The sequence below is a fragment of the Gilbertella persicaria genome, assembly GCF_025201335.1.
Source record: "Gilbertella persicaria strain CBS 190.32 chromosome Unknown B0P05scaffold_65, whole genome shotgun sequence".
NCBI lineage: Eukaryota > Fungi > Mucoromycota > Mucoromycetes > Mucorales > Choanephoraceae > Gilbertella > Gilbertella persicaria.
Window position 1 is genome coordinate 42,520 of NW_026252026.1, and position 13,121 is coordinate 55,640.

Here is a 13,121-nt window from a genome sequence, read left to right on the forward strand (position 1 = left end):
GTTGCTGAAGCGAAAGATAAACAAGTGGTACAATTCTACTCCTTGCTGTAGAAGACTTATAATTTTATTTTATATTGATTGTTATCAGATTCCCCCGAAAAATGCTCTGCAAGAAAGATTTGGAGAAAAAAGGAACACTATGAGCTTTTATTGCTATATATTAACCGTAAATAAAGCGTGGCACGGAGAGTTTGTATCACTTTGCCTATGTTTTTAATAGTGCGCTTAAAGAAAAATATTTTTCCACTTTGTATAAAATTTTTTTTTTTTTTTGGTTTTTCCATGGACCATATATACAAGCTTTTTTTATAAGGAAATGAATAATAGTAATAATAATAATACAGATATATATGAGAAGGAAAGGTCAAAAATATAGGTGATGCTGAATGAAAACGCTTTTTTTTAATATCTTGAATGTCTATCAGAACGCGTTAATTGACGAGATGAAGGAGAGGGCCTAATGGCAAGTGGATGTCTGGATGATGGATATGAATTCATGTTGTTGTTGTTATTAATGTTTGTTGAGTTATTCACTATGCGACGAGGCTATTCAAGAAGATTAGATTAAGAAGGCCATAAGAAAGAACAACTTACCATAGTGTGGGATGCAATTTGTGATGATGAAGTAGAGGATGTAGATGATAGTGACAGACGATTATTGTAAGGGTAACGACTATCATTCGAGTTGTAAAACCTGCTACGCTCATGATGGTAGCCACCATTTGTATTGGCATTGTACCGAGAAATCGGTCTACTGAATTCAGAATGACTAATACTTCGTGATCGAATAACGACAGGTCTTGCTTTTAGTGAACCGTCTCTACTCTGTGATCTTGATCTTTCAAGAGGGTGAGGGGTACTTGAAACAGGCTTTGCCGGTGATGTTGTAGTAGCAGGAGGAGCAGGAGACGAAGGGGTAGGAGGAGGACTGGCAGGAGTTGTTGCATTCATCTTTGGCTGCGATAATAAATCTTTCATGGCTTGAAAAAGCTTATGCTTTTCTTCTTTAAGTAATCTAATTTTTTCACGAATCTCTTCAGGAGACTCAGTAGCGGCAGTAGTAGCAGCATCAGTAGTAGTATTAACGACAGGAATACTAGAGATAGTATCAGCAGTACCATCGATAGAAGTGGGTGACTTGGCGTTCAGTGATAAGACAGGAGAAGGAGGTGATTCAAGTATATTAGTCGTCGAAGAGTGCATACTCAGTAAAGAATCTGATGTCTGTTCTTCTTCAAAAGAGCAGGACTCAATAGGAGGGGATGGAAGGCCGTTATCGAGATGGTGGTAAGGAAGGATTTTATCCATATCATGCTTTGAAGTAGGAGGAGTAAGAGGAGTGTCTTGTCGATGTTCGTTACGTTGCTTGATACGTTGCATGATAGTATAGCGAATAGCGTTCATATTTGTAGGAGGATAGAATTCGTATTGTTGGGCTGCCATAATGATTAAGAGAAAAGTTAAAAAAAAGAGAAAAAGAAACAAAAAGAAAGAAAAAAAAATCCCTCTATTTATTTTAAAATGAGAATTATAGTGTGTATATATTGCTAAAAAAAAAAAAGAGAACAGAGTCAAAGATTCGTTTATTTTGGGGAGGAGGCGTCACGTAGAGTTAATTTAGCCTCAGTCATCTAATCTTTACCATATTTGTGACTTTTTCGATAGTGCATTTACACTTTCTACTATACACACGCCTAATGTACATACATACACATTTTGTGAATAAAAGAAAAAGCATTAATAGACTGGTACTCAAGAGAAGAAGTAAACAAGAAAGATATCAATTAAGAGACCAGAACTCAGATAGAAAGCCAGTCAGGAATAGTGTATTTAGAGAAAGAAAAAAAAAAGATGTATCACCTTACCCAGGATAAAAATAATATTCAAGTAGGTTGTAATACAGAAGACAAAAAGAAAAAAAAGCAAAAAGTTCAAATGATTTAGTTCAAATGCATGCAAAAGGACAAGGATGCAGCATAGAGCGTTCTTATTTTGCGTTCTCTCCTTCTCTTCTCCCTTTCTTACTATTATAAATGTCACGAGATTTTCATTTTTTTTTTGTCATAAATTTCGATTGACCGCGAAACTCTTTACTCATATAAAGAGCAAAAAGTATTATAAAGTCAAGCTTTGTTATTCTTGTTTCGTTCAGGAAAAGATATACCGATTGTTCAGCAAACTTGCAAAATCGAAACTTAAATATATATGAAGTATAAAGAAAAAAAAAAAGAAATTAATGTTTATTGACTTCATTTATAGTTGAAGAGAATGAAAAAATTTTAGCCAGAGAAAAAAATTTTTTTTTGTGTTCCTCCAATCAAAAAGTATTTGTGTTTATGTATATCTTTTGTTAATGATGACCAAATCGTAATATGAAGCAGGAGGAGGATAAGGACCTTTGAATACCAGTCTAATAATCTTTTGGACAAGTTGAGCCATTCTCTTTGTTTTGCTCTGTTTTTTGTTCTCTTTTTGTAGAGGTTCTTTTTGAATATGATGTGCTTTCAACCAAGGATGAAATAAGATGAGATCAAATGAGGCACGATTATGCTCCGGTGACAGCATTTTTTGTATTAAGTCTCTTGCTTCTATTCAACCTGTTAGATCTTTTTTTTTCCTTCTTGTCTGATTTTTACCTTTGGATATCTGCTTGGGTATCTCAGGACAATGAGTCATTCTTGTATATATTTCTTTGTCAAATAGTCCTTGAGTATAAAATGGATATCTTCCTATCAGCATACGAAACAAAGAAATCCCCAATGACCATATCTCAACATGTTCATAATCAAAATGAGAGTGAGTCCACAATTCAGGTGCTAAATATTGTAATGATCTATAGCAAATTAATAGATCTGTTTGGTGTATCTTACTTTACCCTCCAAATCCTAGGTAATCTTCTCTTGTACCATTTTGCATGATAATAGTGATTCCCTTCATATCATTGTCGTTTTCGTTGAACAATAGATACATGTCTTTTGGAATATGTTTGGGCTTTTTAAAAAGATCAAATGCTGTTATGACCATTTCAGCAAACACAGTTTTCGACTCTGCTTCGTTATATTGAAGAACAGGATCAAACCGCGGCTCGCATGTAGACGCTTGTGCTAGCCATTCAGGAATAGGAATATACCTATGATGATACTCTTCTTCGAGAATCTTCTCAACATTTGGTTTTTTGACTTGCGAAATAATGAGATCAAATCTGTCACTTGAGGACGATGCATTGTTCAACATATTTCCTTCGGCTGGATGACGAGATTTTGAACTAGAAGTATTTGTTTCTGAAGTTTCTTGTATAGGATACAAGTCTCGCGAAGAAGAAGAAAAAGACAGTACAGGTTGAGTGGGAATAGTCGAATCCTATTTAAATGCATCATTGTTGATGTTAGTCTCCTCATTTTTTCTAATTTACTCAACAATCAAAATTTACCTTGGATTGATGCTTGGAAACAGGATCTGTAAAAAGGAATGGCAAAGGCGGTTTATTGGGTGAAAGGCTTTTCCAGTCTTTTATGTCTTGATCATGTGGGGCTTTTTGGTTTAGAATGTGCTTAAGTTGAGACCATGATGTCTTTTTTTGCTTATGATTGCTAATTGGCATCCATCCGATATGCCTCTTAGTTTAGAGGCATATAGACAATAAAGGTGTCGAGTCGAAAAAAAAAAAGGAAAGAAAGAAAAAGAAAACAAGAAAAAAAAACTGCTAATGACATGATATCAAATCATAGAAAAATTTACATATTGGGCAAGTTCTATTACATCTGTGGAACAAATCTCGGATTAGCACTGCCTTTTCTTTTTCGGTAAACACTGAAGATAAAATCTTGTCTAAACAAAAAAGAAAATGTCAACAAAGGAGATTGGCATGTCTACTTTGTTATCTGATTTTTTTTTTTTTTTTGCATATCAGATCAAGAATATCAGTGGATTATGATCATGCAAAGTATCGATTGAATGTACCAATACATCCAAGAATGATCAAAATTGATATAGAAATCTTTCGCTAGCAATTATGTATATATAGCATTGAAATTGACTATTCATTCTGAAACTTGTACATAAATTAGTTATGATTAGAAATACTAGCAATAAGAGTGCGATAGTAAGTTGCACTTCAGGAGCTTTTAACAATACAATGTAGACATACGGCAATAATGCACACAACTAACAAGCTCTCTTATTAGAAAAATTCATATCAATAAGTTCCTGAAGTCATGGTATAAAGCCTCAATCATATAATCAATGATATTTAGTATTTTTGATTCTGTAGTGATGACACTTGGGAAGAAAATGCCGAAAACAAAACGAATACGTGTTATTGCTTGAGGCCAAAAGAAAAAGCTTATTTTAGAGTAAAAGGGGCAAAATAAAGGAACATATACCGATCCAATTAACTTCTTTAAAACTTATGATTGCGTCACCAACTAGATTCAGGTTCCGTAGAGCGAAACTGGCAAGGGATTAAATGATGGCCAGATCCTTTTAGAAACTTTTTTTTCCTCTCTTTTCTCAACCAAAAAGGTAAGACGTTTGTGAACAAAAGTACCTTTTTTTTTCGACTAACATTCTGTTATTGTAGATTTTATTACATTAAAAAATGGGTGGAGCTAAAGCAAAGACTTACATGGGCTGGTATGGACAACATACTCAAATATGATTAATATACTAATATACAATAGGTGGGGCCATATGGGTGGACCTACCCAAAGAGTAGGTGGAATATTAGAAAAAAACGATAGACAGCTAATTTACATCTATAAATAGGGTGTTGTTACCTACCTTTTATCTCCCTTTGAACAAAAGCCTTTTGCAGGTGCTGCCCACAACGCTGTTTTCAACACTGCTCGCCGTGTCACCTCTCAAGTTCCTTACGTTGGTGTCGCCTTTGGTCTCGGTTACTTTATCTACACTAGCGCTAAGAGCAGACATGCTTACCTCACTTCTAAGGCTGGCCATGCTGCTGAAGGTGGTGATCATTAGATTGAATGCAATTAATATACGCAGACATACATACACAGACACATACACAAACGCACACACATACACAAACGCACACACTGTATACGCAGCACCAAGCAATAAAAAAATTATCGATCTATTTATCTATGTCTACATATTGAGAAAGAGAGAGAGAGAGAGACAGAGACAGAGAAAGAAAAAAATAGAGGGGGGGATAGAAACGACTTGAGTTTTATTATATTTACAAAAAAAGTGTTTTTTAACGTTTTGCTTTTCTGAACAAAAAGACAAAGAAGATAAAGGCAAGACAGTTAAATATTGTGTAGGCACACAAAATACCAAAGTCTCGCCATCTATTTGAGAAGGACCAACCAATTCTTTCTTCAAAGTAATCATTACCTGTTGAGTATTGACAATAATTACAGGAACCTGTAGCATCAGGATTTCCGAGATAGCCTGGGCCACCAGATTGAAAGAATTCTGACATATAGTCTTGGCAGGACTGTCCGGAAGGCGCATTAATCACAATATAATCTGAATCCGAACATTGTACTGGAACACCAGCCATAACATTGACTACTAGACCTTCAATCAAATAGTGATAAGGATCGAGCCAGTACATCCATGCACTCCAGAAATGAGGCATCTGGCTTGGAGGTTGTACAATACCAGCAAACAGAATCAAAATGGAGGTAAAGAAAGGATTAATGACAGCAGCCATGGGTGGTGTACTGGAAAAGGCAGCAATCGTGAAACCCAAAGAGACAGAGTAGAACAAGAAGACGATGAAATGAATGTAAAAGAAACCAATACGACTTGAGTCGTTTTGTAAACCAGCAGTCCAGTAGAAACAGAACAAAAAGATAGTACCGAGCACAATCAGATAAGGGATTTCAACCAACAAGCAAGACAGAGCAAAAGGTGCCCAACCATAGTATTTACTGGCATATTCTCTACGGAACCACATTCTTTCCTGCATAAATCTTGGTTGAGCAAGAATGATCAAACTGTTGGACATTAAAAGGGTAGTAAAGACAGAAAACATTCGATTTTGCATATCAGGAGGTGAGTTACCCAACTTCCAGAAGGAGAAACCAGAAATAAGACCAATAAAGCAGACATTGAATAAACGACCCAAGTTGTAAGTAGGACAACGCCACCAGGAAACATTCATACGTAGATAAACAAGTTTCAATTGTTGCCACAAAGGAAGAGCATAGGTAGTCACTTTACGCTTTGTATCATGGTCTGTAGAGGCATGAATTTCAGCCAGTTCTTGTTCGAGTCGCTTAGCTTCAGGAGATGTCTGCCAAATTTCAGACCAATCCTGTGTCGAGTTTTTTGCAGCAGTACCAGCACCAACACATTCCAAGATATATTCGGCTGGATTGGCATTAGGAGAACATTTAGGACCATTGTTACGTTCAAAATATTCAATCATCGTTCGAGAGTCTTTACCAATTTCACCAAAGTAGGCAGTTCTACCACCACGAACTAACAAAAGCAAGTGATCAAAATGTTCAAACAAAGTAGCAGAAGGTTGGTGAATCGTACACAAGACAGGCCAGCCAGCATCAGCAAGTTTACGAATGAAACGCACAATATTATAAGAAGACTGAGCATCAAGACCAGACGTAGGCTCATCCAAAAAAAGTAGCTTAGGTTTACCAACTAATTCAGTAGCAATGGTCAGTCGCTTACGTTCTTCGACAGAGATGCCTTGTCCTTGTTCAAGGTCACCTACAAGGGCATCACCAATCTTTGACATTTCCAACAGTTCCAAAATTTGTTCAACATATTCATCTTTTTCTTCTTTAGGTACTTCAGCAGGTTGACGAAGATAAGCAGAAAAACGAAGGGCTTCGCGCACAGTCGCTGCAGGATTATGAACATCCATTTGTTCACAATAACCAGTGATACGTTCAAAGTCATCAGCGAGTTTCTCACCATTCAGGTAGATATTACCCTCGATTTTACCGATCGTTTTTCTTCTAGCCAAGACATCTAGCAATGTAGTTTTACCTGCGCCAGAAGAACCCATCAAGGCAGTCAAGTTACCGGGCTTCACAATACCGCCTACGTCACATAACAATTGACGTGTACCCCCTTTGACAGGCACGGTGTAGTCAATATGATGCCATGAAAAGGTAGTACCTTCAGATACAGCTTCCATCTCTTGATCATCAGTAGTAGCTACTTGTTGCATCATTTTTTCATCAGATTCAGCCTCAGGCGCGCATCCTCGCTTATAGACTTTTGTAACAGAGCCTTCTTTTTGAAGATCGACATATTCCATAGCAAGCGCTGTAATGACAGTAAAGAAAAGGAAGAACAAGACAACAGCAACAAAATTGATCCAACGTTGCCAGACATAATAGCCATAAACTTCTTCTAGATAATCATCACCTAGGACATAACTAGCACCAGGTTGAGCACCAGGGAGAAGACAAGAACGGTATTGTTGATCTGTGTAAGAGGGACCATAAGGTACACCAGAAGCGCCTTCACAGCTGAATTGCAAGTTTCTCATTTCATTGGAAAGCAAGGCTTTGTAACCATAGGCCAAGGGATTAATCCAATAAATCCTAAAAAATCAATGTGTTAGTGCCTTTCAGAGGTTAGAGAGGACTTACCAAAAGAGCCATGGATGCATCTGCTTGTAAGGGATTTGATAGCCACAGTAAATCAAGCAAGCAATAAGCAAAATACTAGACAGTTGAGAAGCAGTAAAGAAAGTTGGACTAACGGAGCCCCAGAAACGGAAGAAACCATTCATACAGAGATTGGTAACGACAAGAATGATCATGAACGTAAAGAACTAATGGGCATTAGCATTGCTTTCATACTGTTGCATATAGCTTACTCTTCCTGCTTCAAGTACTAGACCCATCATAAAATAGACACAAAGTTCAAAGACGAGAACTTGTATAATAGCCAAAGGAATATCAGCAACAACAGTAGCAATGTAGAAAGCAGAAGGATGGTACAAAGCATAATGTTTGTGTTTTTCCAAGACACGACGACCTTGCATGAAAGCTATAACAAAGTGTCAATCAATGAGCATAAAATGCATGTTAAAATTTACCTGCTAGTTCAGATTGAGCAATTAAAGCATTAAATAACAGAGAAAACAAGAAAGCACCACCACGAGAGAAGGCACCAGAGGCGTCAGTAGGCATCATAAAGAAACAAGAAGCCATGATAAGACCCTTAACAACAACACCACCATAACGAGACACAAGAGCACCTTTATCACCAAAGATCAACTGGAATTGACGAATTGTAAGGGACTTGACTTGTTGGTAGTAAGTAGCAACAAAGGGTGATCGTTTAGGAGCATGCTTTTGGTGGGCTTCAACAAAGGCTTGTTTAAAAGCTTCAGCAGGTCTATCTTGATTGATTCGATTTTCATATTCATCACGTTCGTGAAGCATGTCTTTATAGAGTTGAGACTCTTGAAATTGTCTTTCAAACTGCACTGCATTGAGGGGGACCTTGCCATCAAAACCTTCACGCACTTGGCGTTCATTCATATTACAGAGGCCCGTTAAGAAGTCAGGTGTGGATTTACGCTCAGGACAGTAGAAGCCCATATCAGAAAAGAATTGCTTAGCGGTGGCAGTAGGTCCAAAATAAAGAACACGACCTTCATCAAGCACCATGACCTTATCAAACAAATGGAAAATACTATCAGAAGCTTGGTATAAAGTGGCAATGGTTGTCTTGTTAAAAATGTCTGTCATGATACGTAGTGATCTGACATAATCCAAAGCAGAAGAAGCATCTAAACCACGGGTTGAACAATCCCAACAGTTAATAGAACTACGAGTTGTCATTTGTTCAGCGATTGAAAGACGTTTTCGTTCACCACCAGAAAGACCGCGGACAAAAGCATTACCAACCATGGTATCCATTTGTTTTGTTAAACCAAGCATGTTACCAAGAAGATACAGGATTTTATCAATAAATTCACCTTTAGATTCATTAGGAAGACGCTTTCCAGGAGTCTTGTTTTTAAGTGCAAAGCGAAGCGTTTGTTTAGTGGTTAATGTTGGATAATGAAGATCTTCTTCTTCGTTGTAGCAAACTTCGCCTCTAAAATGCTTGCCAAATTCTTTTGCTTCAATACCACCATATGACACTTCGCCTTGAATATCAGTATATGATGCACGCATATTAGCAATCACACGAAGTAAGGTTGTACAACCAGCACCTGGACGACCCAACACCAAAAGCATTTCACCTGCTTTACAAAAACCGTTATTGTCTTTGAGGATAGTGAAGTCATGTCCCTTATGCTTTCCCCATTTCCAAAATTGAACAAAGTCAGACAGAACAGAAAAATTAGTTGGTATCACTTTCGCATCAGCGCCTAAGCCTTGCACTGTCAGATCTTTCCAAACGACGCCCATATTTTTAGGCTTTAGTCCTGCATCCATGATTTGTGAATGTTGGTTGGTAAGAAATTCTGTCAAGTCAAATTCTTTTTGTTCTCCTTTTTCTTCATCAGGAGCAACTGAGGCATCGCCCATAGAAGGACCTGCTGCAGAAGGTCTTCTTTGGGATTGTCTTGTCATTTCTCGGCGCACGGACTCATATTTTTGCAAAGCACTATCAATGTCTACAGCATTGCCTTCAGATTCACCATAACCACCTGTTGTTTGGCGAGTATCCATTCTTTTTATTTCTGTTTGATCAGAATCAGAGTTGTCATTGATCTCTTTTAAATGTTCTTGTTCTTGCTGGCGTAGATTATATTCATTGTCGCGGTCAGGGTAATTATCCCTAAAACTGCGAGCTGATGGCATATCCATTTTGGCTCAACAATAATGAATTAGACAAACAATATATACTGAAATAAAAAAAGCGAAACACTCTTTATAAAAAACAAGGCCACATTTTATAGACGACATGGCATGACGACGTCAATGGCAAAAATCACTACCGAATATCTCTCTTATTCTAAAACCAAATCAAAAACCCCGCTGTTCTGGAAACAACATTTTGATAGTAAGCCTAAATCATTCATCCACGCATGATAAGTCCCTTGTTCACTGTCTGAGTAGAACAACGACAAAAAAAAAAGCTAGACCCTAGGTCCTTTTTTGTTTATAGAAAGGCGCCATATGCTGTAGGAAATGATGCTAAAGTATCAAACGACAATAATGCGCAACTTGTGTTACCATTCTTTCTACGTCATGTCATACTCTGACTAGCAAATAAATAGAAAGAACTTGTCTTGAAAGTAACAGTAAAATCTCGATAGAATGAAAGATGTAATACGTAAATTTATCTGGAGCCGGATTAACATATTATCCTTAAACTTAAACAAAATTATTGGCCTCGGTTTTCTGCATACATCAATAATATGTAGATAGATCCGAAAAGTCGGCAGTAAAGAGAGGAATGGTGTCAATACCACATATTTTTAGATCGATTGTCTAAAGTGAAATAATATATCCTTACATGTGAATCTATTCAGAGCAAATAATGAGAAAGCGATCTAATCTTTTTTTTTCTAGAGAAAGCGTCCACATCTTGTCCAGAACTGGTTGCTTTGTTCAATAAATAGAACCCTGTAGCCAGTTACGTAAGAAGTTACAGCTTGTAGTCCACAAAGAATATTTCAATCTACTTGAAAAGCTTTATAGACAGTTCAGGTCAATTATGATATATTCTATACTTTTGTACATATAAGAATATTCGTGGTATGTGCCGGCATATGATATGGTATCAAAAGAAGAAGCAGGAAGAAAGAAACAGAAGACAGTTGTTTGTCATTGATAAAGCTTTGAAGGGAGACTATCCTCTGCCACTTGACATGTTGATCATAATGATGGCGTTCGTGTTTCTTGGGAGAGACCTTCAGGTTAAAAAAGGCGAATTTGCCATTGTCAGAGGATGAGCTTGATTAATAAACACCTAGTCGACAAAAAGTATCTTTTATAGATAAGCTACTGTGTTTCATTTCTCATGGTTCTGTACCTAAAAATTAGATGTGCTTTTGTCAAGCTATTGTAATATACTACGTATGCATATCACGGCAACTCATATGAATTCACATGCCATTCAATTGTTATCTTATTTTTGCATTTGTAAAACAATTCCATCCAAGTGAAAAAGTGATAATAAAAAAGGTTGATGATAGAGGCAATATTTTTAAGTGTATATCGTTTAATAATTGAAGTATTGTTTGGGTACTAAAGGAAAGCTATAAACATTGACGCACTTAAACAACTGATCAACTCATATTTAGATATGAATTATCAATCAAATCAGTGATGATTGCAAACAAACAGAAAGGATAAGAAATACTAACGCATTGCTGTCTTTTCATTGGATAATGTTTATTTACGTACAAAAAAAATTAATTTTTTTTTTCTATCTCTGCTGGGTTCATGAGCCCCCTTGTTGTATGGAATATAAAAAAATAATTGCTGGTTTAAATAATGATCAAATAATTTATAATCTATCACGAGAGTACCTAATAAACAAATAAGTATATACATTCGCGTTTACTCTGATGGCTTACTTCTTGTCGAACTTTTGGTTGACAGTCATGAACTTGACTTGAGTATCTTGATCAATGTTTTGCCAGGGGTAAGGGTTGTTGGTACGATCCCAAACAACTTCAGGACCTCTAGCGAGACGGGTGAGATAGTAACCAGCAAGACCACAGGCACCACCAACGGTAACGAAGATAGGAACAACTTCATGCTTGTACCAAATACTCCAGAAGGATTTCTTAGCAGCGTTAGCAGCAGCACCGGCAGCCATTTTGATATATATATGAAAAAGGGGTAATCTTTTCTCGAAGCGACCGAATAAATTTGCGTTTTTATAGTTTATCATTTTTCAAAGTCAGAATAAGTTTCACTCCCATTTTGATATTTCATTGGTAAAGATGGATGAGATCGAAATTAGAAAGCTAAACAAAGTATCCAATCATGGCTGACATGGATAAAAAAGAAACCCACTTAAACAAGTTTTGCAATCACTTAAAAGAAACAAATTCAGATCCTAAAAAGCCTTGGTATTGAGATATATGAATAGATATATGCAGAGATATAAAAAGTCTTGCATTATCAGTCAGTTTGTTTTAAAACATAAACCAATGTTTCAAACTGCAAAGACACTACCAGTTAAAATAATCCTTGAATTAACAAAACAAGGACAATGCTATTTATATGGAACACTATAAGTAATAAGATAATGGCACCTCAATCAGTACTTACAGGATACTGATTGGGTCGAAATTAAAAAGTGATTATACATTTGGAAAACAGTACTAGTATGTTTCAATTGCATAAATAGGTTTGAATACATAGAATTTTTATTGGTTCTTTTGCTGATCTTGCAAAGTAGAAGGTGCTACACCAAACTCTTTGGGTGTAGTTATGTCTTGTTCAACACAAATTGATTTAATAGATGCATAATGATGAATCTATCAAAGTAAATATAAACCAAACTCTATGTTTAGACTTACAGCATGAATGCAACAATAAAATAATTCTCTACCAAACGAAGAAGTGAATTGGTATTTATTGTGATCAGAAGCTGTGATAGTGGCAGATAATGTCAATGGTGTCTGTAAAGAAATAGTGTGTTCTTTGATCGTATTTTGTAATTCAGCAAATCTATCAATAGCAATAAGCCGATCACTTTCGGAGGGATCCTATCAATAGCAATTAAGTAAGGCACACATAAGCATTATCACACTATTACGTTGCGTGCCCTTGTATCATAGTCTACAATCCAGTTCTCTGGAATAGGATCGTGTTCAGCATACAGCAGTCTGAAATGGTCATACAAGTGTCTAATATATACTATAAATACATGTGCTAGTATACACACATACTTGCCTCATATGTTTGCCTATGGTTCCTCCAGGCATTACGCTGGATACCTTTGTATATTGCTCATTTTTAACAAGATGTAAAAGATCTATAGCTTGCTGAATGATATCATGAGCCATTTCCTGTAAGGAAGTTTCTGGTGATGGATTTGTATCAGACATAGTAAAAAAAAAAAATAAAGGGAGAAATAGAAAAAAAAGGATTACACCTTATGACATATGTGACGTTATTCAATATGTCTGCATTGTAGAGCGAGAATAAGCCAATCAATCCACCGGCCAATAAAATAAAATAACGTAGGCTGTA

At 36.4% G+C, this 13,121-nt stretch overlaps 6 protein-coding genes across 6 annotated transcripts; 1 reads left to right on the plus strand and 5 right to left on the minus strand.

Moving 5' to 3' along the window:
• Positions 1-134: 134 nt before the first annotated feature.
• B0P05DRAFT_562507 (uncharacterized protein) lies at positions 135-1,460 on the minus strand. The gene has a single exon (XM_051580598.1). The coding sequence runs from the start codon at positions 1,441-1,443 to the stop codon at positions 565-567; it is 879 nt and encodes a 292-aa protein (XP_051429971.1). The 5' UTR covers positions 1,444-1,460; the 3' UTR covers positions 135-564.
• Positions 1,461-2,213: 753 nt separating this feature from the next.
• B0P05DRAFT_562511 (kinase-like domain-containing protein) lies at positions 2,214-3,666 on the minus strand. The gene is made up of 4 exons (XM_051580599.1): positions 3,431-3,666; positions 2,876-3,360; positions 2,637-2,833; positions 2,214-2,588 (listed from the first exon to the last, which is right to left on the minus strand). The coding sequence occupies exons 1-4, from the start codon at positions 3,599-3,601 to the stop codon at positions 2,335-2,337; spliced, it is 1,107 nt and encodes a 368-aa protein (XP_051429972.1). The 5' UTR covers positions 3,602-3,666; the 3' UTR covers positions 2,214-2,334.
• Positions 3,667-4,471: 805 nt separating this feature from the next.
• On the plus strand, positions 4,472-5,098 carry B0P05DRAFT_562512 (UcrQ family protein). The gene is made up of 4 exons (XM_051580600.1): positions 4,472-4,521; positions 4,580-4,632; positions 4,680-4,710; positions 4,765-5,098. Exons 2-4 carry the CDS (start codon positions 4,598-4,600, stop codon positions 4,978-4,980), a joined length of 282 nt encoding a protein of 93 aa, XP_051429973.1. The 5' UTR covers positions 4,472-4,521; positions 4,580-4,597; the 3' UTR covers positions 4,981-5,098.
• A 120-nt stretch (positions 5,099-5,218) lies between these two features.
• Positions 5,219-9,773, minus strand: B0P05DRAFT_591862 (ABC-2 type transporter-domain-containing protein; the record flags this gene model as incomplete). Its single annotated transcript, XM_051582945.1, has 4 exons — positions 5,219-7,544; positions 7,593-7,777; positions 7,823-7,995; positions 8,045-9,773. 4 exons carry the CDS (start codon positions 9,771-9,773, stop codon positions 5,219-5,221), a joined length of 4,413 nt encoding a protein of 1,470 aa, XP_051429974.1.
• Positions 9,774-11,421: 1,648 nt separating this feature from the next.
• Positions 11,422-11,736, minus strand: B0P05DRAFT_480131 (NADH-ubiquinone reductase complex 1 MLRQ subunit-domain-containing protein; the record flags this gene model as incomplete). Its single annotated transcript, XM_051575108.1, has 2 exons — positions 11,422-11,443; positions 11,492-11,736. The coding sequence occupies 2 exons, from the start codon at positions 11,734-11,736 to the stop codon at positions 11,422-11,424; spliced, it is 267 nt and encodes an 88-aa protein (XP_051429975.1).
• A 256-nt stretch (positions 11,737-11,992) lies between these two features.
• Positions 11,993-13,012, minus strand: B0P05DRAFT_562530 (uncharacterized protein). The gene is made up of 4 exons (XM_051580601.1): positions 12,822-13,012; positions 12,685-12,775; positions 12,446-12,634; positions 11,993-12,403 (listed from the first exon to the last, which is right to left on the minus strand). The coding sequence occupies exons 1-4, from the start codon at positions 12,974-12,976 to the stop codon at positions 12,293-12,295; spliced, it is 546 nt and encodes a 181-aa protein (XP_051429976.1). The 5' UTR covers positions 12,977-13,012; the 3' UTR covers positions 11,993-12,292.
• Between the last annotated feature and the right edge of the window lie 109 nt (positions 13,013-13,121).

What these genes read in the sequence shown, in the direction of transcription:
- B0P05DRAFT_562511 (XM_051580599.1), bottom strand. Translation starts at nt 3,601, where the DNA reads ATGCCAATTAGCAATCATAAGCAAAAAAAGACATCATGGTCTCAACTT. An exon ending in TTTCCAAGCATCAATCCAAG is followed by an intron (nt 3,361 to 3,430) that starts GTAAATTTTGAT and finishes GCATTTAAATAG; the next exon opens with GATTCGACTATTCCCACTCA. An exon ending in ACCCAAGCAGATATCCAAAG is followed by an intron (nt 2,589 to 2,636) that starts GTAAAAATCAGA and finishes CAGGTTGAATAG; the next exon opens with AAGCAAGAGACTTAATACAA.
- B0P05DRAFT_562530 (XM_051580601.1), bottom strand. Translation starts at nt 12,976, where the DNA reads ATGTCTGATACAAATCCATCACCAGAAACTTCCTTACAGGAAATGGCT. An exon ending in ACCATAGGCAAACATATGAG is followed by an intron (nt 12,776 to 12,821) that starts GCAAGTATGTGT and finishes AGTATATATTAG; the next exon opens with ACACTTGTATGACCATTTCA. An exon ending in ATGATACAAGGGCACGCAAC is followed by an intron (nt 12,635 to 12,684) that starts GTAATAGTGTGA and finishes TGCTATTGATAG; the next exon opens with GATCCCTCCGAAAGTGATCG.
- B0P05DRAFT_562512 (XM_051580600.1), top strand. Translation starts at nt 4,598, where the DNA reads ATGGGTGGAGCTAAAGCAAAGACTTACATGGGCTG. An exon ending in GCAAAGACTTACATGGGCTG is followed by an intron (nt 4,633 to 4,679) that starts GTATGGACAACA and finishes AATATACAATAG; the next exon opens with GTGGGGCCATATGGGTGGAC. An exon ending in TGGGTGGACCTACCCAAAGA is followed by an intron (nt 4,711 to 4,764) that starts GTAGGTGGAATA and finishes ATCTATAAATAG; the next exon opens with GGTGTTGTTACCTACCTTTT.
- B0P05DRAFT_562507 (XM_051580598.1), bottom strand. Translation starts at nt 1,443, where the DNA reads ATGGCAGCCCAACAATACGAATTCTATCCTCCTACAAATATGAACGCT.